Here is a 27,916-nt window from a genome sequence, read left to right as displayed (position 1 = left end):
CTCTGATTTCTTTAAAACCATTTACTTACAAACTTTAATTCAGCAAAGGTCCGTGTGGGGAGATTGGGGTGGGGTCAGGGGAACAGTCCCCTTGGAGTGGATGTGGACCCCCAGAGTCAAGGGAGGGAAGCTGGTGGCCCAGTTGGCTGGGGGCAAGGCCCAGGGTCACCTCAGGTCGACAGGTCCTGCTGGTGGGCGGGCCCAGAGCTTATCTTCATGGAGTGCTGGTTTCTGGCACTGGGCTGAAAGGAGGCCAGCTCCGGGGATCTGGCCTGGGGTGGGCAGGCAGAATTCAAGAATTCATCTTCAACAAGGGAGTGACAGCAGAGGCTCTGGGAGATGGGCACAATGTCCGACTCCCACAGACAGACAGCAGGGGATTGGCAGAGAAAGCCCATCTCTGCACCGAGGCCCAGGCAGGAGGGGGTGGTGGGGCTGGTTCGCCAAGATGAAGGCTTTGCCCTTCTACTGTCCCCAGGGTGGAGATCCTAGGTAGGGTGGCCCAATCCCTAGGCCAGAGCTGTTTGGTCCATAGTCAAGCTCCCAGAGCTTGGCATCTGTGGCTCTGGCCAGCAGGGCCTGGGGCCCAGCTTTTAAGGCATCAGAAGGGGAGGGGGCTGCGGCAGGGACCCCGGGCCCCGGGGCTGGGGTATTGGCCAGATGGGCAGGCAGGGGCAGGGGCAGGAGACAGCCATGCCTGCAGCAGATGTGGGAAAAAGAGCTGTTTCAAACTGCAAAGTGTGGAATGGTGGCCCGGACAGGCCGGACCTTGAAGGAATCACAGCTGGGGGTTGTCCGTGGTGGTTTTAAAAATAAAAATTAGAAAAGGAAACAGAAGTCAGTTGTCAAAGTTAAAAAAAAGGAGACAGTCTCTGTATCCTCACGGGAGGTCAGGGAAACCTCCAAGGCACTCGAAAGGCCAAAATTACAGGATCAACGAGGCAGGAGGGCTCCGGAGAGACGGGCACATCGGAAGAGGAGATGGGGGGAGGGAGGGAGAGCAGGCCGGGGCCCCTCTCTCTTAAGGCTGCAGGGTTTCGGTGTGGGGAGCAAGCCAGAGGTGCAATGAGGCCTCCAGACTCCCCCACACCCCTTGGGCTCCTGGGGCTCCAGCTGATTGGTCAGTAAAGTCTTTCAGAGATTTTTCTATTACCGAAAGAGAGAAAATGGTTTAAAAAAACACAAAACAAAACACCAGAAAACCCAAAAGCGATTTGGTGCAGGCCCTTGAGTTATCTCTGGCGCCAGCCACTTAGAAAATCCTCTTCCGCTTCAGATAGGAGTCCGCGTAGTGGCCGCCGAGGCCCTGGGAGTGCTGGCCCACATAGCTGCCTTCTGGGCTGGGCTCGGGCGAGGGCAGTAGGTGGGCAAAGCTGCGTTTCTGGCCGCCCAGTGGGGTCTGGAGACAGAGGGCAGGGCGGGGCAGGTCAGGGGCCGCTGGGGGGCTGGGGCTCCCCAGCCCTGCATGTCCCCACCCCCTGCCCGTACCTTCAGCAGGTGGCTGTGACCATTAGGCCCAGGGCCGAGGCCCAGGAGCCCTTCTCCGGAGCCCAGTGGGGAAGAGCCGATCGCCTGGAAGAAATGGAGAGGTGGAACAGGTTACTCCCTGGGGGCCAGAGGAAGCACCCCTCCTGCCCTGCGCCCCCGCCCTCCCCGCCCTCCCTGTCCCCGCAGGCGAAGGGTTTCAGGTTTCAGGTTCAAATCTTGCTTCTGCTACTTTCTAGCCATGAGACCTGGGGGCCAATTGCTCCATTTTATTTGAGCCTCGGTTTTCTCATCTGTCAAATGGGGCCAAGTAGCACCCCTAGCCTGGGCTGTAGAGGGAGGAAGTGACAGAAAGCCTGGAAGGCTAGCAGTGCTAGGTGCTTGATGTACAGGGTGGGTAGAGGACAACAGGCTGTTGCTACTCCACCCTGAGCAAGACCGACCCCTGCCACTACCCCAGCTTTGGCCTGGGTACCGAGGGTCACAGAGCCCCAGTGGCAAGTACCCCTGAATCGTAGCTGTCCCAGGATGCCTGTGTTCAGCCAGAGAGGCTCCTCACCTTGCTGAGGTGGCTCTGCTTGAGGCCAGCCTGCAGGCCGCTGGTGAAGTAGGAAGTGGGCGAGCCTGAATAGAAGTGAGAGAGGGGGCCCCCGCCACTCCCACCGCTGCTCCGTTCACCGAAGCCACTGGGCGGGGGGGACATCTGTGGAAGAAGGGTCGGTGGAGTGAAGCAGACAACTGTAGTACCCAGCCCTGTGTATATGATCCTCCAAAATGATTCTGGGCTTTTTTTTTTTTTTTCCGAGATGGAGTTTCGCTCTTGTTGCCCAGGCTGCAGTACAATGGCATGATCTTGCTCACTGCAACCTCTGCCTCCCAGGTTCAAGTGATTCTTCTGCCTCAGCCTCCCAAGTAGCTGGGATTACAGGCATGTGCCACCATGCCCAGCTAATTTTTTGTATTTCAGTAGAGATGGGGTTTCTCCATGTTGGTCAGACTGGTCTCAAACTCGTGACCTCAGGTGATCCACCCGCCTCAGCCTCCCAAAGTGCTGGGATTACAGGCATGAGCCACCATGCCCAGCAATTCTGGGTTTTGCAAAGACTAGCTTTGACTAATAGGACTGAGGAGAGCTGGCACGTGGGTACCCGCCTCCTCTTCCTCCTCCAGGAACCCGGGGATCATCACTGCACGAAGGGACACAGAGAAACTGTTCCAGCTTATGGACGCCAAATATGTGAGGCCACGTAGCTCACTGAGGCCTGGGTGAGTGCCAGGGACCGCCCACTGCCCCACAGAGTAGCAAGAAGTAATACAATGCCTGGCATGGCACGGTGGCACATGCCTGGGATCCTAGCACTTTTGGAGGCCAAGGTGGGAGGATTGCTTGGGCCTAGGAGGTCTGGACCAGCCTGGGCAACATAGGGAGACTTCGTCTCCACAAAAAGTACAAAAATTAACCATCATGGTGGTGAGTGCCTATGGTCCCAGCTACTCAGGAGGCTGAGGTAGGAGGATCACTTGAGCCCAGGAGTTTGAGGCCACAGTGAGCTATGATGGAGCCACTGCACTCCAGCCTGGGCAACACAGTGAGATCCTGTCTCAAAAAACCCCACAAAGAACACACAAAATACAAGATCTGCTATTCTAGGCTACTAAGTCATGGCACAGCCTGTCATGTAGTAAAAGCTGATTGCTACACACACCATACCAGGTGGCTCTTACCTTGTGTCGGCTGGGTCCGTGAGGCCCAAGGGCTGGTTCCCGTGGGTGGGAGAAGAGCCGCCGTGGTCCCACGTCCTGAATCAAAGTGGGAGAAGCACAATGGGTTGGAGTCTGTCCCAGCCTCACCCCTGGCTGAACTCCGCTGGCAGAGCTATCAGGGAAGACAGCCCCCACCACTCTGGGACCAGGAAGAGGCAAATTTGGGGCTGGATGCAGCTCGGCCCCAGGGATGGCTGCTGTGAAGGGGGTGCCCCCCATGGGTCTAAGTGTTTGGAGTTTCCCAGGCAAGCTGGGAATTCCAGGCGTGTGGACTCTTGTACTTTTCCTGTGTTGGTGTTAATTTCCGTTGTTATTTGTTTGAAATCCAGAGGGGGCGTTAATTTCCGTTGTTATTTGTTTGAAATCCAGAGGGGGCCAAACATCACCCAGGTGACTTATGGGCGGCCAGTTTGCAATTTCTTTTTTTTTTTTTTTTTTTGAGACAGAGTTTTGCTCTTGTTGCCCAGGCTGCAGTGCAATGGCACAATCTCGGCTCACCGCAACCTCCGCCTCCCAGGTTCAAGCAATTCTCCTGCCTCAGCCTCCCGAGTAGCTGGGATTACAGGCATGTGCCACCATGCCCAGCTAATTTTATATTTTTAGTAGAGACAGGGTTTCTCCATGTTGGTCAGGCTGGTCTTGAACTCCCAACCTCAGGTGATCCGCCCGCCTCGGCCTCCCAAAGTGCTGGGATTACAGGTGTGAGCCACCGCACCTGGCCCAGTTTGTAACTTCTGACCTGCCAAGGAGTTTGGCGTCATAGAAGGACCAAATCTCCAGGAGCACAGGCAGGAATCAAAGGTGAGAGAGAGGGACAGAAAAGGTAAGCCCTGTCGCTGAGAAGAAAGAGTGTGGCCTAAGTCCTCTTGGGAGAGAAAGACAGACAGAATCAGGATGACAGACAGACTGAGACGCAAGATCCTCCAGGTCTTGGGAATGGACAGACAGACAGGTGGACCGGGAAGCAGGGGGTGATGTGCAGAGAGACAGGAAACTTTAAGGGCATGAGGCTGGGCGTGGTGGCTCTTGCCTATAATCCCAGCACTCTGGGAGGCTGAGGTGGGCGGCTCACTTGAGGTCAGGAGTTTGAGACCAGCCTGGACAACACAATAAGACTCCGTCTCTACCAAAAATTTAAAAATTAGTTGGGCATGGTGGTGCATGTCTATGGTCCCAGCTCCTCGGGAGGCTGAGGTGTGAGGATCGCTTGAGCCCAGGAGGTTGAGGCTGCAGTGAGCTATGATAGCACCACTGCCCTCCAGCCAGGGCAACATAGGGAGACCGTCTCTAAAAAAAAAAGAAAAAAAAGCAGAGACCATATCCGGCACGTTCCCTGTTGCCTCCCTAGCTCATGGCCTGGCATAGTCCATCCTAGAGAAATATCAGTTTGGAGAATGATTTGGCCTCGGGACAGAGAGCTGCAGCCAGGCACTCACCGAGGGGTAGTCGAAGCCGTAGCTGTCAGACAGCCCTGGTTCGGGGGGCAGGCGGGCGCTGCTGAGGGGGCTGAGCAGGCGGGACTTGAGCTGGAAGGCTTTGCTGCTGCTGCTGCCACCTCCAGGGGCTGGGGGGTTAGGTGGGGGGCCCTCAGCTGGGCGGCGGCTTCTCCCGGCGCCTCCCCAGCCCCGGGCCTCCTTACCCGCCAGGTTGCTGGCTGGGAGCAGGCTGTGTAGGTTCAGGTAGGGATTCAGGGGAATCCGGTAGTCCTTGGGGGGCTCCCCCAGCAGTGAGACCTGCAGCAGGAGGGCCAGATTCACGAGGGCCCCCAGGAAAGGGGACTCTGTGGAACAGGAGGCTGGTGTGGTGCCGCGCGCAGGGCAGGGCCTTACCCCAGGGGGCGTTGGCAGAGGCCCACTGTCTTTCTGGAGGCCTCTGAGGCCAGAGCCTCGGAGCCCCACAGGGGCGGGGGGAGGAGTGAGCTGGGCCGCTGGGGGACCCAAGCCCAGGGCCTCCCGGTCACCCCCAGCAGGGCCAAGCACGGATGGCAGCAGGGGTGGTGGCTTTCCTCGCCGGGGCGGCAGCTCCGGGGGCAGGCCCCCTCCTAGGGAGGGAAGGAGGATTTCAGGGGCCCAGGCTCACAGGACCCCTCTCCCCAGGGCCCTCCAGCTCCCACCTGGACCAAGGCCCAGTGGTCAAGAGACAAATCCATGCTGGCCACTGAGCAGAGCTCATGCCTGGGCCCTGGGGGGGACACCCAACTGATGGACCAGGGCGCGGGGACCCACAGAGGTTGGGTCACTTGTCCAAGGCCACGTAGCAAGGAAGGAAGCGGAAGTGGCTGGGGGACACCGTGTGGGCGGGGTCTGCGTTACCTGCAGGCAGCTCCCCGAGGAGGGGGTTGGCCGGCTGGGCCCCAGGCTGGAGGGCGCCCAGGGGTGAGTCTCCCAGGATGCCGGGCTTCTAGGGACAGAACAGACAGTTGCAGATGGTGGCAGGGTGGCCCAGGGAAGCAGACAGGTGTGGCCCAGAGTCTTGGCAGACACACCCCGACTCCAGGTCTCGGCCGGTCCTGGGCAGACAGGCATGGGGTTCCGCAGTGCCCGCCACACTCCAACCCCATCATTCGTCCCATCAGCCATGGTGATCGAGGGTCTCCTGAGCGCCAGGCCCCAGTTCCCTGGCCAGTGATTACAGCACAGTATCAACTGCAGCCACATGGAGTGGGACAGCCATACAGTATTTCAGCCACTTTTAGTCACAGAAGGCCAGACCCACAGGCTCATGTACTCTGTCAGTTACCACCAGACAGACACACTGACACTACTGACTTAGAATCCAGGGAACCACACCAGACAGGGCGGAGCATGGGTGTACGTCTGTGTGTGTGCGTGTGCGCATATATGTCTTTGTTTCTGCATGAGTGAGTCTGTCTTGTGTCTCTGTGTGTGTCTGTGTGTCTTTGACTTATGTCTGTGTCTGTCTCTGTGTGTGTATATCTGCATCTTTGTCTGTGTGAGTCTGTATGTATACCTGTGTTTTTAGGTGTGAGTTGTGTGTGTGCGTGTATGTGCATGCGCGCTGAGGGGATAGACCTGGAGTTTCTTCCCCAGGTGCCTCTTCCACAGGGGAGCTTCCGAGCAGTCTATTCACAAAGTGGTGCCCAGCAGCCGTGCTCCCAGCCCACACCCAGTTTCAGGCTGTAAATGGGCGTGTCCAGGTCCCCTGACCCCACCCCAGGCACCAAGTCCAGGGGCCCTCTCCAGAATGGAGGGAAAGACGGCGAACCCTGTCATGAGCGATTGCCAGAGGGGGGATGGGGATGTGGGTGGGAAACGCAGGGGTTGGGGGGAGTTGGCCTCACCCGGGTTCTGGGCCCCCAGGGCACAGCCAGAGGTCCCCCCAACCCACCAATTGCGCCAGCTGTGTTGAAAAGAGCAAGGAGGGGCTGTAGAGCGGTGGGTGAGGGGGACGTGTGTGTTACCTTCTGGCCTTGGGTCTGCAGGGCGAGCTGCAGCAGCGCCGTGGACAGGGCTGGCCCACTGAGCAGTGGCATGGCTGGGGGGGCACCCAGGAGGCCTGCAGGGAGACATAGGAGGATGGGTGGGGGTCCCTGTGTCCTCCCTGCCCCGCCTCATGAAACATAGCCCTGAACCCGTTGAAGGGGCAGGAAACTGATGCTCTAGGGCTGGGGGGTGGGCAGTGGACTCGCCCAAAGGAAGGGCCTAGAAGGAGCAGAGGTTAGTCCAGTGAAGTCCACCCCCTCTTGCCAGAACCCCAGCTCACTGCAGGCCGCTGTGTGGCCCTGGTCACAGCCCCCAGTTGTGGACAACAGCAGCTCCCCCTATGACTCCACACTCCCCCTCAGCCCTACTCCTGGGCTCCTGTCACTGTGGCCAAGATGAGCAGTTTCAGGGAGTGCCGGAGACAGTGCTGCAGCCCGTTCTGCACAGTGGGGGCCCCTGCCCAGCCCCACCTTACCCTGCTTCCCCCCCGCACTGCCGTGGAGCAGGGGGTTGAGCAGCAGCTGGAGGGAGGCAGATGGGCCCAGGTTGTTGAGCAGCTGCAGGATGTTGGGCTCAGGGAGGAGTCCCTTCCCCCGATTGAGGGCCTGCAGGAACAGAGCAGCTCAGAGCGCCGCCAGGGCCCTGATATCCCCATGAGGCTCCCATCCCCACCCCTCCACCCCTGCCCACACAGGCTCACCGTTGCCTGGGCAGCGATGAGAGCGGCCAGCATACTGCGGCCGGGGGGCCCAGGGGCGCAGAAGGAGACTCGAAGGTGGCTGCCCCCCAGGGCCAGACCGTCGGCCTGCTGCTGTGCCTCCTCCGCCATCTCAGCCGTCTCATACTCCAGCACCGCGAAACCCTTCAGCTGCCCGTCCTGGCCGCACGCCAGCTGCCGGAGGAAGGCAGGCAGTCATGAGCACCCGGGCAGCAGTGACTGCACCACCCCGGGAAGTGACAACCATAACCAGACTCTGCTGCCCCATGAGGGTGAATTCCACACCAGGCCTTCACTGCCCTGCGCCTCGTTCCTGCATCAGCTCATCTGATCTTCCCAATGACCCTGGGCGGCTGCATCATACCCATTTATCAGAGAAGGCAACTGAGGCACGGAGAGGTCAGCGCACTCAAGACCACGCAGCTGGAGGGAGGGTGGAGCTGGGAGCCGCCTCACCACCAAAGCCAAGGCCACGGATGCAGTGGCTCACACATGTAATCCCAGCACTCTGGGAGGTTGAGGCAGGCGGATCACGAGGTCAGGAGATCGAGACCATCCTGGCTAACACAGTGAAACGCCATCTCTACTAAAAATACAAAATTAGCTGGGTGTGGTGGCGCATGCCTGTAATCCCAGCTACCTGGGAGGCCGAGGCACGAGAATCAGTTCAACATGGGAAGCAGAGGTTGCAGCGAGCCAAGATCGCACCATTGCACTCCAGCCTGGGCAACAGAGTAAGACTCCATCTCAAAAAAAAAAAAAAAAAAAACAAAGAAAAGAAAAGAAAAAAAGGCAGCCGGGCGCAGTGACTCAAGCCTGTAATCCCAGCACTTTGGGAGGCCGAGACGGGCGGATCACGAGGTCAAGAGATAGAGACCATCCTAGCTAACACGGTGAAACCCCGTCTCTACTAAAAAATACAAAAAAACTAGCCGGGCGAGGTGGCGGGCGCCTGTAGTCCCAGCTACTCGGGAGGCTGAGGCAGGAGAATGGCCTGAACCCGGGAGGCGGAGCTTGCAGTGAGCTGACATCCGGCCACTGCACTCCAGCCTGGGCAACAGAGTGAGACTCCGTCTCAAAAAAAAAAAAAAAAAAAGAAAAAAAGGCAGGCACTGTCAGCGCCCTTACTTTGTAGGTGGGAAAACTCGGGCTCAGAGAGGGACAGCCCCTTGTCCAGGTCACAGTCTAGAGCTGGGATCAGACAAGGCCAGGCTGACAGCCTTCATGGGACCAGCCACATCAAGGTACTGGTGATGGCTGTCCCAAGAAACAGTGCTGCAGCAGGATGTGGTGGTACCGGGCTATGGTCCCAGCTGAGGGGGGAATACTGCTTAAGCCCGGGAATTCAAGATTACAGTGAGCTATGATTGAGCCACTGTACTCCAAGGACAGAGCAAGACCCTGTTGCTTAAAAACAAAGAAAAAGAGGCCAGGCGTGGTGGCTCATGCCTGTAATCCCAGCGCTTTGGGAGGCCGGGGTGGGCAGATCACCTGAGGTCAGGACCAGCCTGACTAACATGGAGAAACCCTGTCTCTATTAAAAATACAAAATTAGCCGGGCATGGTGGCTCATGCCTGTAATCCCAGCTATTAGGGAGGCTGAAGCAAGAGAATCACTTGAACCTGGGAGGCGGAGGTTGCGGTGAGCTGAGATCACGCCATTGCACTCCAGCCTGGGCAACAAGAGCCAAACTCCGTCTCAAAAAAAAAAAAAGATAATCAGCAAGGGGTGGGGAAGGAAGGGCTCTCGTTCCAGACAGGGGCCAAGCCAGGTAGCAATGCTAAGGGAAGTGGCTGGGCCTGGGCCCCAGCACTTGCTGAATGCCCAGGCAGCAAAGGTGCAGGTAGCAGCCCTTCGCCTTGGCCCATGCCCTGTGCCAAGGTCTGGGCACAGATCTCCCATAACCACACCCATCGTTTTGTTTTTTTTTTTTTGAGATGGAGTTTTGCTCTGTCGCCCTGGAGTGCAGTGATGTGAACTCAGCTTACTGTAACCTCCGCCTCCTGGGTTCAAGTGATTCTCGTGCCTCAGCCTCCCCATAGCTGGGATTACAGGCGTGCACCACCACGTCCAGCTAATTTTTTTTTTTTTTTTTTGAGACGGAGTCTGGCTCTGTTGCCCAGGCTGGGGTGCAGTGGCCGGATCTCAGCTCACTGCAAGCTCTGCCTCCCGGGTTTATGCCATTCTCCTGCCTCAGCCTCCCGAGTAGCTGGGACTACAGGCGCCCGCCACCTCGCCCAGCTAGTTTTTTGTATTTTTTAGTAGAGACGGGGTTTCACCGTGTTAGCCAGGATGGTCTCGATCTCCTGACCTCGTGATCCGCCCGTCTCGGCCTCCCACAGTGCTTGGATTATAGGTGTGAGCCACCACGCCCGGCCTAATTTTTGTATTTTTAGTAGAGACGGGGTTTCACCATGTTGGCCAGGCTGGTCTCGAACTCCTGACCTCAAGCAAGCTGCCCGCCTTGGCCTCCCAAAGTGCTGGATTACAGGCACGAGCCACTGTGCCCGGCCATAATCACACCCATCTTAGGGATGAGCAGAGAGAGACTCAGAGGGGTCACAGAGTGATCAAGGCCACACAATTCCTAAGTAGGGGGACTGATGTGTGAACCTCAAGCTGCCTCACTGTCGAGCCCATCCTCCATTCAAACGGGTCACCTAACGTTAAAGGTGAGCTCCTTGGAGGACGTCACCTCAATGCCTGGTACTCATCAGATGCTCAACAAATGTTTGGTGAGATCAGGCCCAGTGGCTCGAATCTGTAATCCCAGCACTTTGGGAGGCCGAGGCAGGAGGACTGTTTGAGCACAGGAGTTTCAGACCAGTCTGGGCAACATAGGGAGATCCCATCTTCACATAATTTTGCACCCATCACCAAGCCTGGCTAATTTTTTTGTATTCTTAGTAGAGACAGGGTTTTTTTTTCTGTTTTTTGTTTGTTTGTTTTTGAGACAGAGTTTCACTCTGCCACCCAGGCTGGAGTGCAGTGGTGGGATCTTGGCTCACCACAACCTCTGCCTCCCAGTTTCAGGCGATTCTTCTGCCTCAGCCTCCCAAGTAGCTGGGACCACAAGCACATGCCACCACACCCGGCTAACTTTTTATTGTATTTTTAGTAGAGACAGGGTTTCACCATATTAGCCAGGATGGTCTTGATCTCTGACCTCGTGATCCACCCGCCTCGGCCTCCCAAGGTGCTGGGATTACAGGCATGAGCCACGGTGCCTGGCCTTGAGACAGGGTTTTACCATGTTGACCAGGCTGGTTTCGAACTCCTGATCTCAAGTGATCTGGGGTTACAGGCATGAGCCACTGCACCCGGCCTCTACGTAAAATTTTAAAAATCAACTGGCCATGCTGATGCATTCCTGTAGTTCCAGCTTACATGGGAAGCCAAGGCAGGAGGATCTCTTGAACCCTGGAGGTTGAGGCTGGAGTGCACTCCTCCAGCCTGGGCTCCTCCAGCCTGGGTGTTAGAGTGAGAACCTGTCTCAACAACAACAACAAAAAATAAAAAATATAAGGCCAGGCGCAGTGGCTCACACCTGTAGTCCCAGCTACTCGGGAGGCTAAGGCAGGAGAATGGTGTGAACCTGGGAGGCGGAGCTTGCAGTGAGCTGAGATCACGTGACTGTACTCCGGCCTGGGCAAGACTCCATCTCAAAAAAAAAAAAAAAAAAAAAATTTAGTGAATGTTCCAGTGGAGAAATGAATGGGCAGCTGTTCACAATAACCTGATCATGAAGCACTGACAACCCCATTTTGGGGAAACAGGCTAGAAGAGTACCTGTAGCTGGTCATGACCCTGTGACCTTTGATCTCCACATAAGAAGGTAAGGCCAGGTCAGCACAGTGGTTCATGCCTGTAATCTCAGCACTTTGGGAGGCCGAGGTGAGCGGATCACTTGAGGTTAGGGGTTCGAGACTAGCCTGGCTAACATCGCGAAACCCCATCTCTACTAAAAATACAAAAATTGGGTGTGGTGGCGGGCGCCTGTAATCCTAGCTACTCGGGAGGCTGAGGCTGGAGAATCACTTGAACCCGGGAGGCGGAGGATGCAGTAAGCCAAGATTGCGCCTCTGTACTCCAGACTGGGTGACAGAGTGAGATTCTGTCTTAAAAAAATAAAAATAAAAAATAAAAAAAAAGGTGAGGCCGTTGTGCTAACTCATCTTCTGTCCTGAGCCCGCACAGGCGGCCTGGTATGTAGCAGGTGTCCAAGAGAAGGCAGCAGAATGAATGAATGAATGAATGATGAGTAAACAGAGAGGGGATTCCCATGGCTCATGGATACTCAGCTTTTTGTTTGTTTCTTTGAGATGGAGTCTCACTCTGTCACCCAGGCTGGAGTGCAGTGGCACAATCTCCACTCACTGCAACCTCAGCCTCCCAGGTTCAAGCAATTCTCCTGTCTCAGCTTCTCAAGTAGCTGAGATTACAGGCACACACCGCCATGCCTGGCTACTTTTTTTGTTGTTGTATTTTTAGTAGAGATGGGGTTTCTCCATGTTGGTCAGGCTGGTCTCAAACTGCTGACCTTAGGTGATCTGTCTCAGCTTCCCAAAGCTTTATAAGCGTGAGCCACTGCGCGTGGCCTGTTTTTTTGTTTTTTTGAGATGGAGTGTTGCTCTGTCACCCAGGCTGGAGTGCAGTGGCACGATCTCGGCTCACTGCAAACTCTGCCTCCCAGGTACAAGCGATTCTCCTGCCTCAGCCTCCTGAGTAGCTGGGATTACAGCCCTGTGCCACTACACCTGGCTAATTTTTTTTGTATTTTTAGTAGAGACAGAGTTTCACCATGTTGGCCAGGCTGGTCTTGAACTCTTGACCTCAAGTGATCCACCTGCCTCGGCCTGTCAAAGTGCTGGGATGACATGCATGAGCCATCTCACCCAGCCTGTTTCTTGTTTTAAATATAGAGATGGTGTCCCACTATCTCGCCCAGGCTCGTCTTGAACTCCTGGTCTTGAGTGATCCTCCTGCCTCTGCCTCCCAACAGACACCTAGTTTAAATGGGGCACCAATACCCCACTTACACGAGAGGGACCCACTCAAAGCCACAGAGCTGGGGGTCTGAGCCCAGGACTCTTTTTTTTTTTTTGAGATGGGGGTCTAGCTCCATTGCCCAGGCTGTAGTGTCATTGTGCTGTGGTGCGATCAAGGCTCACTGCAGCCTCAGACTCCCAGGATCAAGCGATCCTGCCACCTCAGCCTCCTGAGTAGCTGGGACTACAGGCACACCATCATACCTGTCTAATTTTTGTATAGAGAAGATTTCACCATATTGCCTAGGCTGGTCTCAAACTCCTAGGCTCAAGGGATCCGCCCACCTCAGCCTCCCAAAGTGTTGGGGTTACGGGTGTGAGTCACTGCGCCTGGCCAGGCCTACCCCTCCTAAGCCTCTGCACTGGCCTCCTCTCAGGGGTCCAAGCTCCGGAGCTAGGCTGTGGTATTCTGATCCCAGCTCTGCCAGACCCTGGCTGTTTAACTCTGGGCAAGTTACTTGACCCCTGTGTGCCTTGGTATCCTCACCTGAAAATGGGAGTGATACCTGTCTCTCAGGGTTGCTACAGGATGAAGCAACTAAAGGTTACGTACTCAGAGTCCACAGTGAGTGCTGGAGGAATGTCCCCTTCAGGATCTCTGGGGATCAAGACCTTCTGGGGGCTCTTAGAGAGTGAGTCTGGCCTATTCTCGCCCCACTGCACCTGTCACAGGGCGAGGCACACACACAGAAGTGCCTGGCACACGTGGTCTGAATGAACAAGGGGCTGTTTTGCCAACCCATTGTGCAAGTATTGAGTCCCTGCTTACGGAGGAGGGAAACTGTAGATCAGAGAGCCAGTGACTGGCCCGAGCTCGAGGGTGGGGCTGGGATCTAGCGAAGCCTCAGTCTCTGACCTCAAGGTTCAAATAGACTGTGGGCTCCTCTGTAGCTTCCTCAATGCCTGGCCAGGGTCTGGGACCCCATGGGAGGTTTGATGAAGGTACCAGCGAATGAGGAGGTGAGTGGTGAGCAAGCCTCGAGATCCAGTTACAAGAGTGGCCTCACCTGCATCTGACAGAGCGACAATGAGGCCTGAAGTTGCACAGGGATTCAAATCCTCTGGCTGGGCGCGGTGGCTCACGCCTGTAATCCCAGCACGTTGGGAGGCCAGTGTGGGTGGATCACCTGAAGCCAGGAGTTCAATATCAGCCTGGCCAACATGGCAAAACCCCACCTCTACTAAAAATATAAAAACTATCCAGGCATGGTAGCAGGGCGCCTATAATCCCAGCTACTCTGGAGGTTAAGGCAGGAGAATTGCTTGAACCCAGGAGGCGGAGGTTGCAGTGAACTGAGACTGCATCACTGCATTCCAGCATGGTTGACAAAGTGATACTCTGTCTCAAAAAAAAAAAAAAAAGAAAAGGCAGATGACTCCAAAGACTCCCTCAGGTGCTCCGGGCCTGGCACCTGTTCCCCAGTGCTCTCCGCAGGGCTCACCTGGCAGAAGGTGGGGCTGTGGACAGCTGACAGCGCCCGGCACAGAGCGTCCACATCGTTGAAGCCAGGTGGTAGGCGGTCCACACAGAGGCAGCGGGAGTGGAGAAGGGCAGGCGTCAGTTGCCCGGCATCCGTCCAGTGCACGTAGAGGGTGCGCGGGTCCCAGTGGCTTGCCCAGCAGGTCCGACTTGGCACGGGCAGCCGAGTCCTTCTTCATGTACTCGGCAAAGCCATACCCCTTGGAGTGGCCAGTGCGCTCACTGTAGACCAGGAAGCAGCGCTCCAGGCTGCCAAAGGGCCGCACCAACTCCTCAAACTGCTGCTGTGTGAGGCTGGGGGGCAGGTTGGCCACGCACAGCAGGGCATCCGTGGGCTGCAGCTGCACCGACAGCTCGCGCTCCCGTAAGCAGCTCTGGTGGAAAGCGTTGATTGCGGCCTCGGCCTGCTCCCCATTCAGCAGGGTCACGAAGGCTGCGGTGGGAAGAGGGCAGTGCGAGGTCAGCCGGGCCCCGAGGGCCTGCCCCTCCACCCTGCCACCCTGCAAAGCAGGTGGGACCTCAAAATGCTGGGCATTTCAGGTGCCTGCCGATCTGAACAGTTGCCAGCCTTGGTGACTCACACAGGCGAACGCGCCTGCCATTGACTCCAGGCTCCACGAAGCCCACTCCCTCTCCCGGCCCTGCGTCCACCCGCACCCATAGCAGCGCCCACCAACTGTGGACCTGGCTCTGTCCTAAGAACGCCGTGGGTCACTCGGATGATACCAAGGGGCAGTGGTTAAGCCCATGCTCACTGGGGCCCAGATTTAAGCCCCAAGCCCCAGGTGGCTTTGGGGGTCAGTTTCCTCATCTGTCAAATGGTTATAACTTAATCACCACAACCAACATTTTGCCAGTGAGGAAATGGGCCCAGAGCAGCACCCCTGTGCCCAAGTAGCGGAGCCTGGACTTGAACCCAGGCAGCTGGACTCCAGAGCCCTACTCTACACTGCCCACCCCTGCCACCTTTCCAGGCCACCAGTGCCCTGAACCCTGCTGCCACATGCTGCCCCAGATTTGCAATCCACCCAGAGGCCACAGGAAGCTTTGTTCAAAATGATAACCAGATCACGCCACATCCATCTGGTGGCTTCTAGCTGCAGGGTGCAGTGCAGCCTGCGTGGGCTCGCTGACCTCCCCTCCCATCTCACACCTGCTATCCGGACCACACCAGGCACGCTCCAGAGGGGCCTTCGCAGCTGCTGTTCCCTGAGCGTGGAACACTGAGCCCCACCTCCTCACCTGGCTAACCTGGACCCACCCAGGTAGAAACCCTGTCTCTACTAAAAATACAAAACTTAGCCGGGTGTGGTGGCACATGTCTATAATCCCAGCTACTTGGGAGGCTGAGGCAGAGGAATGGGCTGAACCCAGGAGGCAGAGGTTGCAGAGAGCCAAGATCACACCACTGCACTCCAGCCTGGCGACAGAGCAAGACTCCATCTCAAAAAAAACAAAACAAAACAAAACAAAAACACACAAGCATGGGTGACTGGCTGGGTAAGGAAGAGGCAAGAGGGGTAGGAAGAGAATGAACCCACGGCCAAACGTTGTCAAGAATTAGCTCAATGCCAAGCGAGTGGAGTAGGAAGAGAATCAGCCCAATGCCCAGTGTTCTTCAAGGAGAACATGAAGGCTGTCCCAAGATGACAGGATGACAGGCAGATTGGGGCAACCTGCCATTGTGGCCTGGGTGGCAATACTGGGCCTGAAGTTCAGAGCAGCAGACAGTGAGCCAGGGCCCTCCCATCTTCAGGGATGGTCATTCCCTGCCCTGGCCCACCCCATGGCCCCACAAACCTGTCCCTTTGTATTTGTCCACAAAACAGTATTTGAGCTCATAGTCACTGAGCAGGTCATGTACTTCCTGTGGAGATACAAGACAAAAGGCAGGGAGTTACTGGAGATGGAAGGGGGCAACCTGGTGCTGCCCTCATAGCTGCCACCAGCTATGAAGGCAGGTAAATTACCACCCCCCATTTTACCAATGAGGAAACTGAGGCTTGATGCAGTAATTTGGCCAAGGTCATTCTGCTCATACCTGGCAGAGCTGGGATTCAGAACCTGGCTGCAGACTGTGCTATTACCCAGGCAACATGCTCTTAAAGGGTATACCTTTAGCTGGCTGGGTGGGGTGGCTCATGCTTATAATCCCAGCACTTTGGGAGGCCGAGGCGGGTGGATCACCTGAGGTCAGGAGTTCGAGACCAGCCTGGCCAACATGGTGAAATCTTGTCTCTACTAAAAATACAAAAATTAGCCAGGAATGGCTACTGGTGGCGCCACTGGTTATAGGTGGTGCACACCTATAATCCTAGCTACTCGGGAGGCTAAGGTAGGAGAATTGCTTGAACCTGGAAGGCAGAGGTTGCAGTGTGCCATTGCACTCCAGCCTGGGCGACAACGGGAGACACTGTCTCAAAAAAAAAAAAAAAAAAAAAAGCCGGGCTCACGCCTATAATTCCAGCACTTTGGAGGCTGAGGCAGGCGGATCATGAGATCAAGAGATCGAGACCATCCTGGCCAACAAGGTGAAACCCCATCTCTACTAAAAATACAAAACAAGAGCTGGATGTAGTGGAGTGCGTCTGTTGTCCTAGCTACTTGGAAGGCTGAGGCAGGATAATCGCTTGAACCTGGGAGGTGAAGGCTGCAGTGAGCAGAGATCAAGCCACTGCACTCTAGCCTGGCTACAGAGTGAGACTCCATCTAAAAAACAAAAAAAACAAAAAAGGAGTATGCCTTTAGGGAAGTCATTTAACCTCCATGAACCTCCTTTTGCAAGATTCACTGTTTCTAACAACTCTGTAAGTGAAGTATTAACAAACTCATGTTGTACACGAGAAAACCTAGGCTAGGAGAAGTGAAGAGATCGGCTGGAGGCCATGCAGTCGGGCAGCGCGGCCACCCACGGGTACCTGACTGGGAAGCCCACCTAGTAGTAAGCCCCACATTCTGTGAGTTACATGCCTCCTAATTTCCTCCTCCTGATAAGGCTGCCCTCTTGCAAGCCAGCTCATTTATTTTCTTTTTTTTTAGAGACAGGGTCTTGTTCTGTCACCTAGACTAGAGTGCAATAGCACGATCATAGCTCACTGCAGCCTCAAACTCCTAGGCTCAAGTGATCCTCCCACCACAGCCTCCTGAGTAGCTGGGACTACAGGCACGCACCACCATGCCTAATTATTTAAAATTTTTTGTAGAGATGGGGGTTTCACTATGCTGCCTAGGTTAGTCTTGAACCCTTGGGCTCAAGACAGCCTCTTGCCTCAGCCTCTCAAAGTGCTGGGATTAAAGGGATGAGCCACCGTGCCCAGCCTCAAGCCAGCTTTGAAGGCAAAGTGCTGGGGCCTGCTGGGGCCAGATACACTATGCATCTTGCAAGGAGAAACAATGTGTTTCCTGCTTAGAGACTGCAGACACTGAGAGGAAGACCCAGAAACAAACCTGACCATTCTTAATCATGCCTGCCCCGATCTGTCCCCAAATTCAGCTCCTCCCAACATCCCTGGGGTCCCACTAGCCAGGTGCCCACCCATGGGCAGGGAGGGCCAGTGGCAGGTGTGCTGGTGGGCCAGAGAGCAGGGATTCTCAGCAGAAGGAAGCGAGAACCTGTTTCACCGCCATAGGGCAGGGCAGTATAGATGCCATTTCCCCGGGTCCAAAGAGCATCGGGAAGCGCTGCCCCATGCTGGCCCCATGAGAAGGGCACTCCTAGCAGGAAGATTAGCCACGAGGGGATCCATAGAACACAGGCCCCACTTCCTTCCTGTAGGTCTGTAGGCTGGTGGCAGGAGACCCCATTTTTCCAAATTAATCCTGAGGTTTTGGGGGCTGAGACCCAGGGGCTGCTTTTACTTCCGGATTTATCTCTGAGAGCTGTGAATAAACGCGTGAGATGGAGGGGCATACTCTCCGCAGTCCTGAAACTTCTGGATTTGAAGTCCTGCCACCCTGTGGTAGAGTGCGTGGAGAAAAGCATCATCCAAGCAGGGGACAACTGGTGGTCCAACGTACCAGCCCATTCACAATTCCCCAACAGGACCAAAGCTGTCCGCCCCCTTCCATCACTTGGTGTCGACCAAGCCTGTGGTCGCCCCTAGCAACGCCCTCCCTCACTTCACAGCCGGTTTCCCCTTTCATCACCGCCCCCCTACATCCCGCTCTTGGTCTCTCTCGATCCCGCGTGGATCCGGTGCTTGGACGCCCCCGCCAACGACCCCCGCGCACCTCAGCGTTGGTGTCTCCCGGTTCCCCCCGCGCACGCGCACCGTGGTATTTCCCGCCACGCTCCTACACCGCCCCCCCCAATACCTGGTTGGTCACGTCCCCCGGGAGGCCCCGGATCAGTATCTTGCGGCGGTTACGGAACTGGCGCTCGGTGTGTTCCAGGCGTTTCCGGATCTCTTCTGGATCTAGAGGCGGCAGCTCTTCCTCGGGCGCCCGGCGCTCCGCGGCATCGTCGGCTTCGACCTCGGCCCCAGACTTCGGGCTCAGCGGGGGCCGGTGAGTAACGGACACGTCCGCCGCCATCTTGGGAAACCCGGCGCCTTCTGGGACCAGCGAGCCGGGGCGGAGCGGCATAGAGCGGCAACGAGGGCGCGCCCGTCGATTGGCTGAGAGAAGCCCCACCTCGTTCCCTCCCCCCTTATCCCATTGGCTAGGCCCCAGCCCGCCTCTCAAGAGTTCAAGGTGCGTCTGCGCGCCACAGACCCCGCCTCCTTCCGTCGCAGCGACGCTACTCAGTGGATGTGCACCTGGGTGGGAGAGCCTTGCAGCGCGGGTGGAATCAAACCACAGATTAGGGAGTTTGAAGGCTTTATTGGTGCAGAATCTGAGGGCACAGCCAAGCCCCCGCCAACTTTGACCCCGGATCCCAGCGTCACTCAGCTCTGGACGGTTCTTCCCCCATTGCCTCTGTCGGCTGCATAGACGTGAGGGGCACAGAGGTGCTCTCCTGCCTAACATGGTACCTGCCACTCCGTTTATGCTCCCTGAAGACACGCATTAAGGCCACCACGACAGTCACCACGGCCAAGGTCCCAAACACCGCCAAGATGCCAGGGACCAAGTGGGAGTTCGGAGCTGTGCAGAGAAAGCGCTAAATCAATATGCGTCCCCCCTGTCTCCAACTCCCCCGCCTCCCGCGGCTTGCCAGTCCAGGCCCGCGGCCCAGTGTTAGCTCACCCTCAATATCCATCACCACGGCCAGGGTGTATTTGCCTCGTGAGCTGGACGCCTGGCATTGATAAGTGCCATTATGTGTTACATTGACGAAGAACGGGATCCCCACCGGCACCTCCCGGTTGGAGCCTTCCTTCAAACACCGCAGCTGGGGGTACGGGTTGCCCCTGGCTTGGCACTGCAGGACGTGTCTCGTTTTGTCTTTCCACTTCAAGTGCTGGGGGCATGTGGCTCGGTCAATTTTGGGACCATCTGTGGAACCACCATGTGTGATCAGACACCCAACACACCCGAGGCACGGTGGTGCAGAGGAGCGTCTAATCTTTCCAGGGCAGGGGTGAAGGGATTAAAGGTCAGGGTGACCGACTCACACAGGACACGCAGCTGGACGCTACTGTTCCTGTACAAGAACTCGCCATCCACCTCGAGAGTGGCACTGCAGAAGAAGTTGCGTCCGTCGTCACTCTCGGTAGCATTTAACTGAAGTTGAGCTGGCTGCCCCGGGGCAGCGGCTGGAACTCCGTCCAGCGTGACCTGGACTCGAGCCCCAGCCATGCAGCTCACGGTCACTGTGGACCCCTCGGGGGCGCTGGGCTCGCTCAGGTTCAGAATGGGTCCTAGGAAGCCTAAAGGCGGGGCATTGCCCAGGAGCTTAATGAACAAGACCTTCCTGCAGGTCAAGCCGCTCCCTCCGCCCTCCCCTTTCGTCTCGGGATATCCGGGCCACGCTTTCGGCGTTCAAGCCTCGCCCTCTTTCTGGGCTTTGTCCAACTTCGGGCACTCAGGCCCAGCCCACGTTGCAACTACTATTGGGGCAAGTCAGGCCCCACCTTTTCGGCTAGTCTCCGCCCCCTCTGCCACGCCCCCAGACTGCTGAGGCCGCGCCCCCTTCCCACGCCTCCTCTTACTAAAGACCGTCAAGTTCTCCCGGGCCTCCAGTCTCTCGCCCCCTAGGATCACGTTGCAGACGATTTCCCGCGCACCCTCCTGATCTGCGCGCGCTGTGGCTGTGGCTGTGGCCGTTAGCATGTCCCTGTGGTTCATGACTGTCGCATTCAGCATCTGGTCCCCCAGCGCCAGGTAGACCTGGGCCTCTGAGGCTGGAAAAAGCCCGTCTAGAGTGCAGTTCACCGGCCACGACTTTTCCACCTCCAAGAACCGGGGGGCCACGAGGCGCGGGGGGGTCACCGGCAGGGCTGGGGAGAAAGGTGGGCATGAGCACAACCCCCAGGACTGTGCCTTCCTCAGGACACCTTCATCCCCCCCATCAGGAATTCTTGCCGACTGCGTCACCCTTCTTCCCAGGACACACACGGCCATGAAAACGGCCTTCTCCAAAGATCCCACGGCTTGGGCCTCCCTTCTGGGGCCACCCTGCCCAGTGGCCTGGGGCTTTACTTCCCAGAAGCCTGTGAGGTCCGGGGCACCCCACTCTCATGAGCCCCAAGGCCAGGGCACCCTCTACCCTGACTCAGCTCATCACCCAACGTCTGAAGCCCCTTCTCTTCACCAAAGGTTCGGAGCTGGCGGGGGGCTGAGGTGTTCCGGAAGAGTTCCAGCCCCTGGGGCTTCATGTCCAGTTCTGTGCGGCATGAGAAATGGGCTCCGTGGTCCTCTCTGCTGGTCAGCACAGTGGTATTGACCTCTGCTGGCTCCCCCACTGCGGGCTGCCGGTTCAGCTCCTCCTCCCAGCGGAGCAGCACCACCGTGAGGCTGGTCCGGGGCGACCCACCTTCCACTTGGCAGCGCAGGGTCAAGTTCTGGCCCACCGGCTGCCAAGGAGGCAGGGGTGCCAGCTCCACGCGCTCCGGGAGGCCTGAGAGAGGAAGGGAGGATGGCACTTAGCGGGTCTTGCAACCCCACCTACCCACCCCAGGGACTGAGGAGGAGACAGGGTGGTCCTGCCGAGAACTGTGAGCTTTGAGTTAATAAACTTAGAGGGCTTAGAACTGGGCTAAAGCGTTTGCTATTATCATTAATGCAGTGATTATCATTTCCTGTGTTGTCAGACACCTTGCAAGGCGCTAAACAAAATTTTCTGTTCTCCAGGATGGCACAATAAAAAAAAAAATTAATAAAGAGGAAGGAAGGGATGAACGTTTATGACTATTTGACATGAATATTACAAATTCCTGTTTATGGCCAGGCGCTGTGGCCCACGCCTATAATCCCAGAGCTTTGGGAGGCTGGGATGGGTGGATCATGAGATCAGGAGTTCGAGATCAGCCTGGCCAACATGGTGAAACCCTGTCTCTACTAAAAATACAAAAATTAGCTGGGTGTGGTGGTGTGCGCCTGTAATCCCAGCTACTTGGGAGGCTGAGGCAGGAGAATCGCTTGAACCCGGGAGGCAGAAGTGGCAGTGAGCCGAGATCACACCATGGCACTCCAGCGACAAGACTCTGTCTCCAAAAAAAAGAAAAAAAGAAGAGAAGAATAGAGAAGATTTCACTAGGTTGTTGTGTGCATGAAGGTGGATGACCTCTTGAAGGTCTAAGGAAAGATACTAAGGAAAGATATTAATAAGCAGTAACTATTTTTTTTTCCCCGAGATGGAGTCTTGCTCTGTCGCCCAGGCTGAAGTGCAGTGGTGTGATCTTGGCTCACTGCAACTTCCGCCACGCGGGTTCACGCGATTCTCCTGTCTCAGCCTCCCGAGTAGCTGAGGCTACAGGAGTATGCCACCATGCCAGGCTAATTTTTTTGTATTTTTAGTAGAGACGGAGTTTTGCCATGTTGCCTAGGTTGCTCTTGAACTCCTGAGCTCAGGTGATCTGCCCGCCTTGGCCTCCCAAAGTGCTGGAATTACAGGCGTGAGCCACCGTTCCCGGCCCTTTCTCTCTCTCTCTCTCTCTTTTTTTTTTTTTTTTTTTTTTTTGAGACAGAGTCTCGCTCTTGTCGCCCAAGCTGGAGTGCAGTGGCAGGATCTCGGCTCACTGCAACCTCCGCCTCCTGGGTTCAAGCGATTCTCCCACCTCAGTCTCCCAACTAACTAGGATTATAGGTGCCCGCCACCATGCCTGGCTAATTTTTTATTTTTTTTTTAGTAGTGACGTGGTTTCACCATGTTGGTTAGGCTGGTCTCAAACTCCTGACCTCAGGTAATCCACCCACCTTGGCCTCCTAAAGTGCTGGAATTACAGGTGTGAGCCACCATGCCTGGCCTATTTTTGTATTTTTAGTAGACGGGATTTCACCATGTTGGCCAGGCTGATCTTGAACTCCTGGCCTCAAGTGATTCACCCACCTCAGCCTCCCAAAGTGTTGGGATTACAGGTGTGAGCCACCGCGCCTGGCCTTTTTCTCTTTTATGGATGGAGAAATATATAGCCCGGGGCGGGGGGGTGAATTACTTAAGGACGCACAAACGGTAAGTAGCAGAGGCGCCTCCTGGATATCATGTCTAGGGACTCTGTTGGCCCCTTCTCCTAGCTTCTGGCCTGAACACCTGCTTTGGCCTCTACCAGAGATTAGTTCAGTTCTCTCCAATCAGGTTCAGACACTCAGGGCTTTCCTGGTTCACCAGCCCTGTGGCAGCCTCTCAAGATGCTCTGGTACAGTCACAGGAGACTTGACACTCCCAGGCTGGGTGCCCTCCCAGGTACACTTACAAAACCCTGGGCCTCAGGGTGGGCACTGTGGCTCATGTCTGTAATCCCAGCACTTTGGGAGGCCAAGATGGGCAGATCACCTGAGACCAGGAGTTCAAGACCAGCCTTGCCAACATGGTGAAACCCTGTCTCTACTAAAAATACAAAAATTAGCCAGGCGTGGTAGCACGTGCCTGTAATCCCAGCTACTCAGGAGGCTGAGGCACGAGAATCACTTGAACCCAGGAGGCAAATGTTGCAGTGAGCTGAGATAGTGCCACTGCACTCCAGCCTGGTGACAGAGCGAGACTCTATGTCAAAAAAAAAAAAAAAAAAAAAAAAAAAAAAAAAAAAAAACTGAGCTAGGTGACTCACGCCTGTAATCCCACCATTTTGGGAGGCCGAGGGAGGCGGATCACTTGAGGTCAGGAGTTTGAGACCAACCTGGCCAACTTGGCAAAACCCTGTCTCTACTAAAAATCAATACAAAAATTAGCCAGGCGTGGTGGCACATGCCTGTGATCCCAGTTACTAAGGAGGCTAAGACAGGAGAATCACTTGAACCCAGGAGGCAGAGTTTGCAGTGAGCTGACATCGCGCCATTGCACTCCAGCCTGGGGGACAAGAGCAAGACTCCGTCTCAAAGGATAAAAAAAATAAAATCAAAAAGTAGGCCAGGCATGGTGGCTCACGCTTGTAATCCCAGCACTTTGGGAGGCCAAGGCACTTGAGGCCAGGAGTTTGAGACCAGCCTGGGCAGCATGGTGAAATCCCGTCTCTACTAAAAATACAAAAATTAGCTGGGCGTGGTGGTGCACACCTGTAGTCCCAGCTACTCAGCAGGCTGAGGCAGGAAAATCTCTTGAAGTTGGGAGGTGGAGGTTGCAGTGAGCTGAGATCGTGCCACTGCACTCCAGCCTGGGCAACAGAGTGAGACTCCATCTCCAAAAAAAAAAAAAGAAGAAGAAGAAAAGGCCAGGCGTGGTGGCTTACGCCTGTAATCCCAGCACTTTGGGAGGTCGAGGCAGGTGGATCATGAGGTCAGAAGTTCGAGACCAGCTTGACCAACATGTTGAAACCTTGTCTCTACTAAAAATACAAAAATGAGCCGGGCATGTTGGCATGCGCCTGTAATCGCAGCTACTCAGGAGGCTGAGGCAGGAGAATCGCTTGAACCCGGGAGGCAGAAGTTGCAGTGAGCCACGATTGCACCACTGCACTCCAGCCTGGGGGACAGAGCAAGACTCCGTCTCAAAAAAAAAAAAAAAAGAAAAAGAAAAAAGAAAAAAAAAAAGTAGCCAGGTACAGTGGCTCAGGCCCGCAATCCCAGCTACTGGAGAAACTGAAGAGGATTGCCTGAGCCCAGGAGTTTGAGACCAACCTGGGCAATATAGGGAGAGCCTGTCTCTAAAATAAAAGTATAAAAAAGTGTAAATATAAAACCTCCATTCACCTACTGCTGACTGAAAGGGGTACCCCCTTTTTTTTGCTTAAGAGACAGGGTCTTACTTTTTTGCACAGGCTGGAGTGCAGTGGTGCAATTATAGCTCACTATAGCCTTGAACCCCTGGGCTCAAGCGATTCTCCCACCTTGGCCCCCCAAGTAGCTGGGACTTCGGGCATGTACCACCATGCCCAGCTAATTTTTTTTTTTTTTTTTTTGAGACGGAGTCTCGCTCTGTTGCCCAGGCTGGAGTGCGGTGGCGAAATCTCCGCTCACTGCAAGCTCCGTCGCCTCCCGGGTTAATGCCATTTTCCTGCCTCAGCCTCCCTAGAAGCTGGGACTACAGGCGCCCACCACCACACCCGGCTAATTTTTTTGTATTTTCAGTAGAGATGGGGTTTCACCGTGTTCGCCAGGATGGTCTCGATCTTCTGACCTCGTGGTCCGCCCACCTCGGCCTCCCAAAGTGCTGGGATTACAGGTGTGAGCCACCGCGCCTGGCCCCAGCTAATATTTTTTATTTATTTTTGTAGAGACAAGGTGTCCCTATGTTGCTCAGCCTGGTCTTAAATTTCTGGGCTCAAGCAATCTTCCTGCCTTGGCCTCCCAAAGTGTTGAGATTATTGTTGGGGTCAGGCAAGGTGGCTCACACCTGTAATCCCAGCATTTCGAGAGGCCAAGGTGGACAGATCACGAGGTCAGGAGTTAAAGACCAGCCTGGCTAACATGGTGAAACCCCATCTCTACAAAAAATACAAAAATTAGCTGGGCATGCTGGCGCATGCCTATAATCCCAGCTACTTGGGAGGCTGAGGCAGGAGAATGCTTGAACTGGGACCCGGGAGGCAGAGGTCGTGGTGAGCCAAGATGGCACCACTGCACTCCAGTCTGGGCTACAGAGCGACAGACTTCATCTCAAAAAAAAAAAAAAAAAAACTTGTTGGGGCAGGGTGCAGTGGCTCATGCCTGTAATCCCAGCACTTCGGGAGACCAAGGCAGGTGGATTACCTGAGGTGAGGAGTTCAAGACCAGACTGGCCAACATGATGAAATGCCATCTCAGGCGGGCGCAGTGGCTCAAGCCTGTAATCCCCGCACTTTGGGAGGCCAAGATGGGCGGATCACGAGGTCAGGAGATCGAGACCATCCTGGCTAACACGTTGAAACCCTGTCTCTACTAAAAAAAATACAAAAAACTAGCCGGGCGAGGTGGCGGGCGCCTGTAGTCCCAGCTACACAGGAGGCTGAGGCAGGAGAATGGCGTAAGCCCGGGAGGTGGAGCTTGCAGTGAGCTGAGATCCGGCCACTGCACTCTAGCCTGGGCGACAGAGCCAGACTCCGTCTCAAAAAAAAAAAAAAGAAATGCCATCTCTACTAAAAATACAAAATTACCCGGGTGTGGTGGCGTGCATGTGTAATCCCAGCTACTCGGGAGGCTGAGGCAGGAGAATCACTTGAACCCAGGAGGCGAAGGTTGCAGTGAGCCGAGATTGCGCCACTGCACTCCAGCCTGGGCAAAAAGAGCGAAACTCTGTCTCAAAAAAAAAAAAAAAAAAATGCTGGTTGGGCCCAAGTTAATTGATTTCACAACTGCTGCCTTGGCATGAGATTGAGCTGTGTCTCTATGTCTTTGTATCTCACACACACAAATGTCCAGGTCTGAGCTCTGGGTCAGAACCCTGGTCCATTCTTTGCAAACTGAGGGTCTCCATTCTCCTGAGCCATCGGCCACCTGCCCACACCACTACCCAACACCAGTCCCACCTCCGGACACATCGACTCACTGTACACGGTGATGTCAGAGAAGCCTGTTATCTGGGAGCCATCGCAGTACCCTGAGCAGAGGATCCGACTGTTGCCAGTCACGTTGCTGAGCTGGAAGGCTGCCCAGCCTGTGCCATTGCCCACCAGCTCCTTTGATAGGGACGTCTCCAAGATGATTTTCTTAGAGCTGGGGCAATTAGTACTGCAGTTCACCAACAGGGACCCTCCAGCAGGAAACACAGGGTTCTGGGGCTCCACCCGCAGCAGGAACTCTTGCCCCTGGGCACCTTCAGGAACATGAAGAAATCCTAGTGTTTGTTTTGTTGCCCCCCAACCCGCGTATCAGCAGGCCCCACCATTTAACACCTCTTTCCTTGTGCCGAGATAGAAGGGTTCCCGCCCTCATGGTCCAGTGGGAAAGGCAGAATCCATCAGGGACCAGGGAGAACTCAGAAGGAGGCCAGAAGAGGCTCTGATCCAGCATAGGAAGAGGTGAGTCAGGGAAGGCTTCCTGGAGGAGGGGACCATGCCAGCCTGAAACTGAAAGCTAAGTAAGAGTTAGCAAGTGAAAGGGACAGGTGATCCTGGCAGAGGGAACCACATACGCAAAGGGCAAATTTCAGGAGTTCAGATGGAGCAGGAAGCGTGAGGGGTGTGTGTGTGTGTGCGCTGGGGAAGAGGGATGGCGTAGAAGCCGTATGCTGGGGCTTGACCACCTGAAGGCAGAACTAAGGAACCAGAACTTTCTCCCGAGGATACGGGGTCAGCAGCCAGCTCGCAGTGTGGCAGGATGCAAAGAGTGTTGCATTCTCTTCCTCCACCTTCTACTGAGCCCCAAAACCCAGCCCTCTCCAGCCCTCCTGGGCTTGACCAGCCTCACCTGGGGTCAGCAGACAGCAGACCAGCAGAGTCCAGCAGGCCCTGGGCCACGATACGGATGGTACTATGGTGGCCATTCTGACAGAGGAAGGTGCCTTCCTGAGGTGCCCAAAGGGCAGGCAAGGGGAAAGGCGGGGCCTCCCACTGAGACGGAAGCACAGCGGTTAAGATTGCAGAAGTCTGGGGACTGCACCTTACCCAGGCCTGTGGGGAGAAGGGGATGCTGTGGCCCTGGGGGGCTAGAATGGGGGACCCAGACGGGGCTCTGCAAAGTGGCCAGCACTGCTGAGTCTCCCCCAGTGACAGGGCTGGTTTCAGTTGCACTGCTGGCCCCCAGTTCCTAGCCAGGAAATGCTAACTGAACTGGCTTCCTTTGTTCTCAGCACTGGGAAGCCTGGGTGTGGGGGTATGAGGCATCTCCTTCCGGCTGAACTTAGGTGGGGAGGGGAATATTCTGTTCCCAGAGAGGAAGTTAATGGGGAAACCTGTAGGCACCACTGTTTAGATGCTAAGGTGAGATTTCAAGGAAACATTAAAAACAAACAAACAAACAAACAAACAAAAAAACAGAAGCAGAGTCTTGCTATGTTGCCCCGACTGGTCTTGAACTCCTGGCCTTGAGATGGCCTCCTCCCATCTTGACCTCCCAAAGTGTTGCGGTTACAGGCGTGAGCCACAACGCCTGGCCACCTTTGAAGATCTTGAGGACATCTCCCTATCTTTGAAGATTTTGGGGATCCCCCCTCCCATGCACGAAGAGCTAAGGTAGGTGATTTGGGGACAGCTGAGTCCCTGAGCCACTGTCTTTCCAGGATTCGATTTGGCTTTTGTTTTGTTTTGAGACAGGGTCTCACTCTGTTGCCTAGGCTGGAGTGCAGTAGTGGGATCTCGGCTCACTGCAGCCTCCGCCTCCCTGGTTCAAACAATTCTCCTGCCTCAGCCTCCCGAGTAGCTGGGATTACAGGCATGTGCCATCACGCCCGGCTAATTTTTGTACTTTTTGGTAGAGACGGGGTTTCACCATGTTGGCCAAGCTGGTCTCAAACTTCTGACCTCAAGTGAGTCGCCTGCCTTGGCCTCCCAAAGTGCCGGGATTACAGGCATAAGCCACCTCGCC

General features: G+C 55.6%; 2 protein-coding genes across 3 annotated transcripts; both read right to left on the bottom strand.

Annotated features, from left to right (window-relative positions):
- Positions 1–6: 6 nt before the first annotated feature.
- RAVER1 (ribonucleoprotein, PTB binding 1) lies at positions 7–18,487 on the bottom strand. Its single transcript, XM_007995226.3, is given in 15 exon segments — positions 7–1,399; positions 1,489–1,572; positions 2,045–2,188; positions 3,211–3,285; positions 4,686–4,813; positions 4,889–4,982; positions 5,079–5,290; positions 5,562–5,649; positions 6,671–6,765; positions 7,168–7,297; positions 7,393–7,584; positions 13,902–14,060; positions 14,062–14,372; positions 15,740–15,806; positions 18,254–18,487. Coding segments are annotated over 15 exon segments (2,145 nt in total). The 5' UTR covers positions 18,473–18,487; the 3' UTR covers positions 7–1,252.
- A 253-nt stretch (positions 18,488–18,740) lies between these two features.
- Positions 18,741–27,151, bottom strand: ICAM3 (intercellular adhesion molecule 3). Of its 2 annotated transcripts, XM_037992206.2 has the most exons (7): positions 26,801–27,151; positions 25,941–26,207; positions 20,634–20,939; positions 20,032–20,319; positions 19,495–19,749; positions 19,127–19,375; positions 18,741–19,024 (listed from the first exon to the last, which is right to left on the bottom strand). In XM_037992206.2, exons 1-7 carry the CDS (start codon positions 26,874–26,876, stop codon positions 18,822–18,824), a joined length of 1,644 nt encoding a protein of 547 aa, XP_037848134.1. In that variant the 5' UTR covers positions 26,877–27,151; the 3' UTR covers positions 18,741–18,821. The 2 variants fall into 2 exon arrangements, with proteins under 2 accessions (XP_037848134.1, XP_037848135.2); XM_037992207.2 differs by lacking the exons at positions 20,634–20,939; positions 25,941–26,207; positions 26,801–27,151 and having other exon boundaries at positions 20,107–20,208.
- Positions 27,152–27,916: the final 765 nt, after the last annotated feature.

This window comes from Chlorocebus sabaeus, chromosome 6 (genome assembly GCF_047675955.1).
Source record: "Chlorocebus sabaeus isolate Y175 chromosome 6, mChlSab1.0.hap1, whole genome shotgun sequence".
NCBI classification, from domain to species: Eukaryota; Metazoa; Chordata; class Mammalia; order Primates; family Cercopithecidae; genus Chlorocebus; species Chlorocebus sabaeus.
This window is presented reverse-complemented; position numbering and strand designations above follow the sequence as displayed.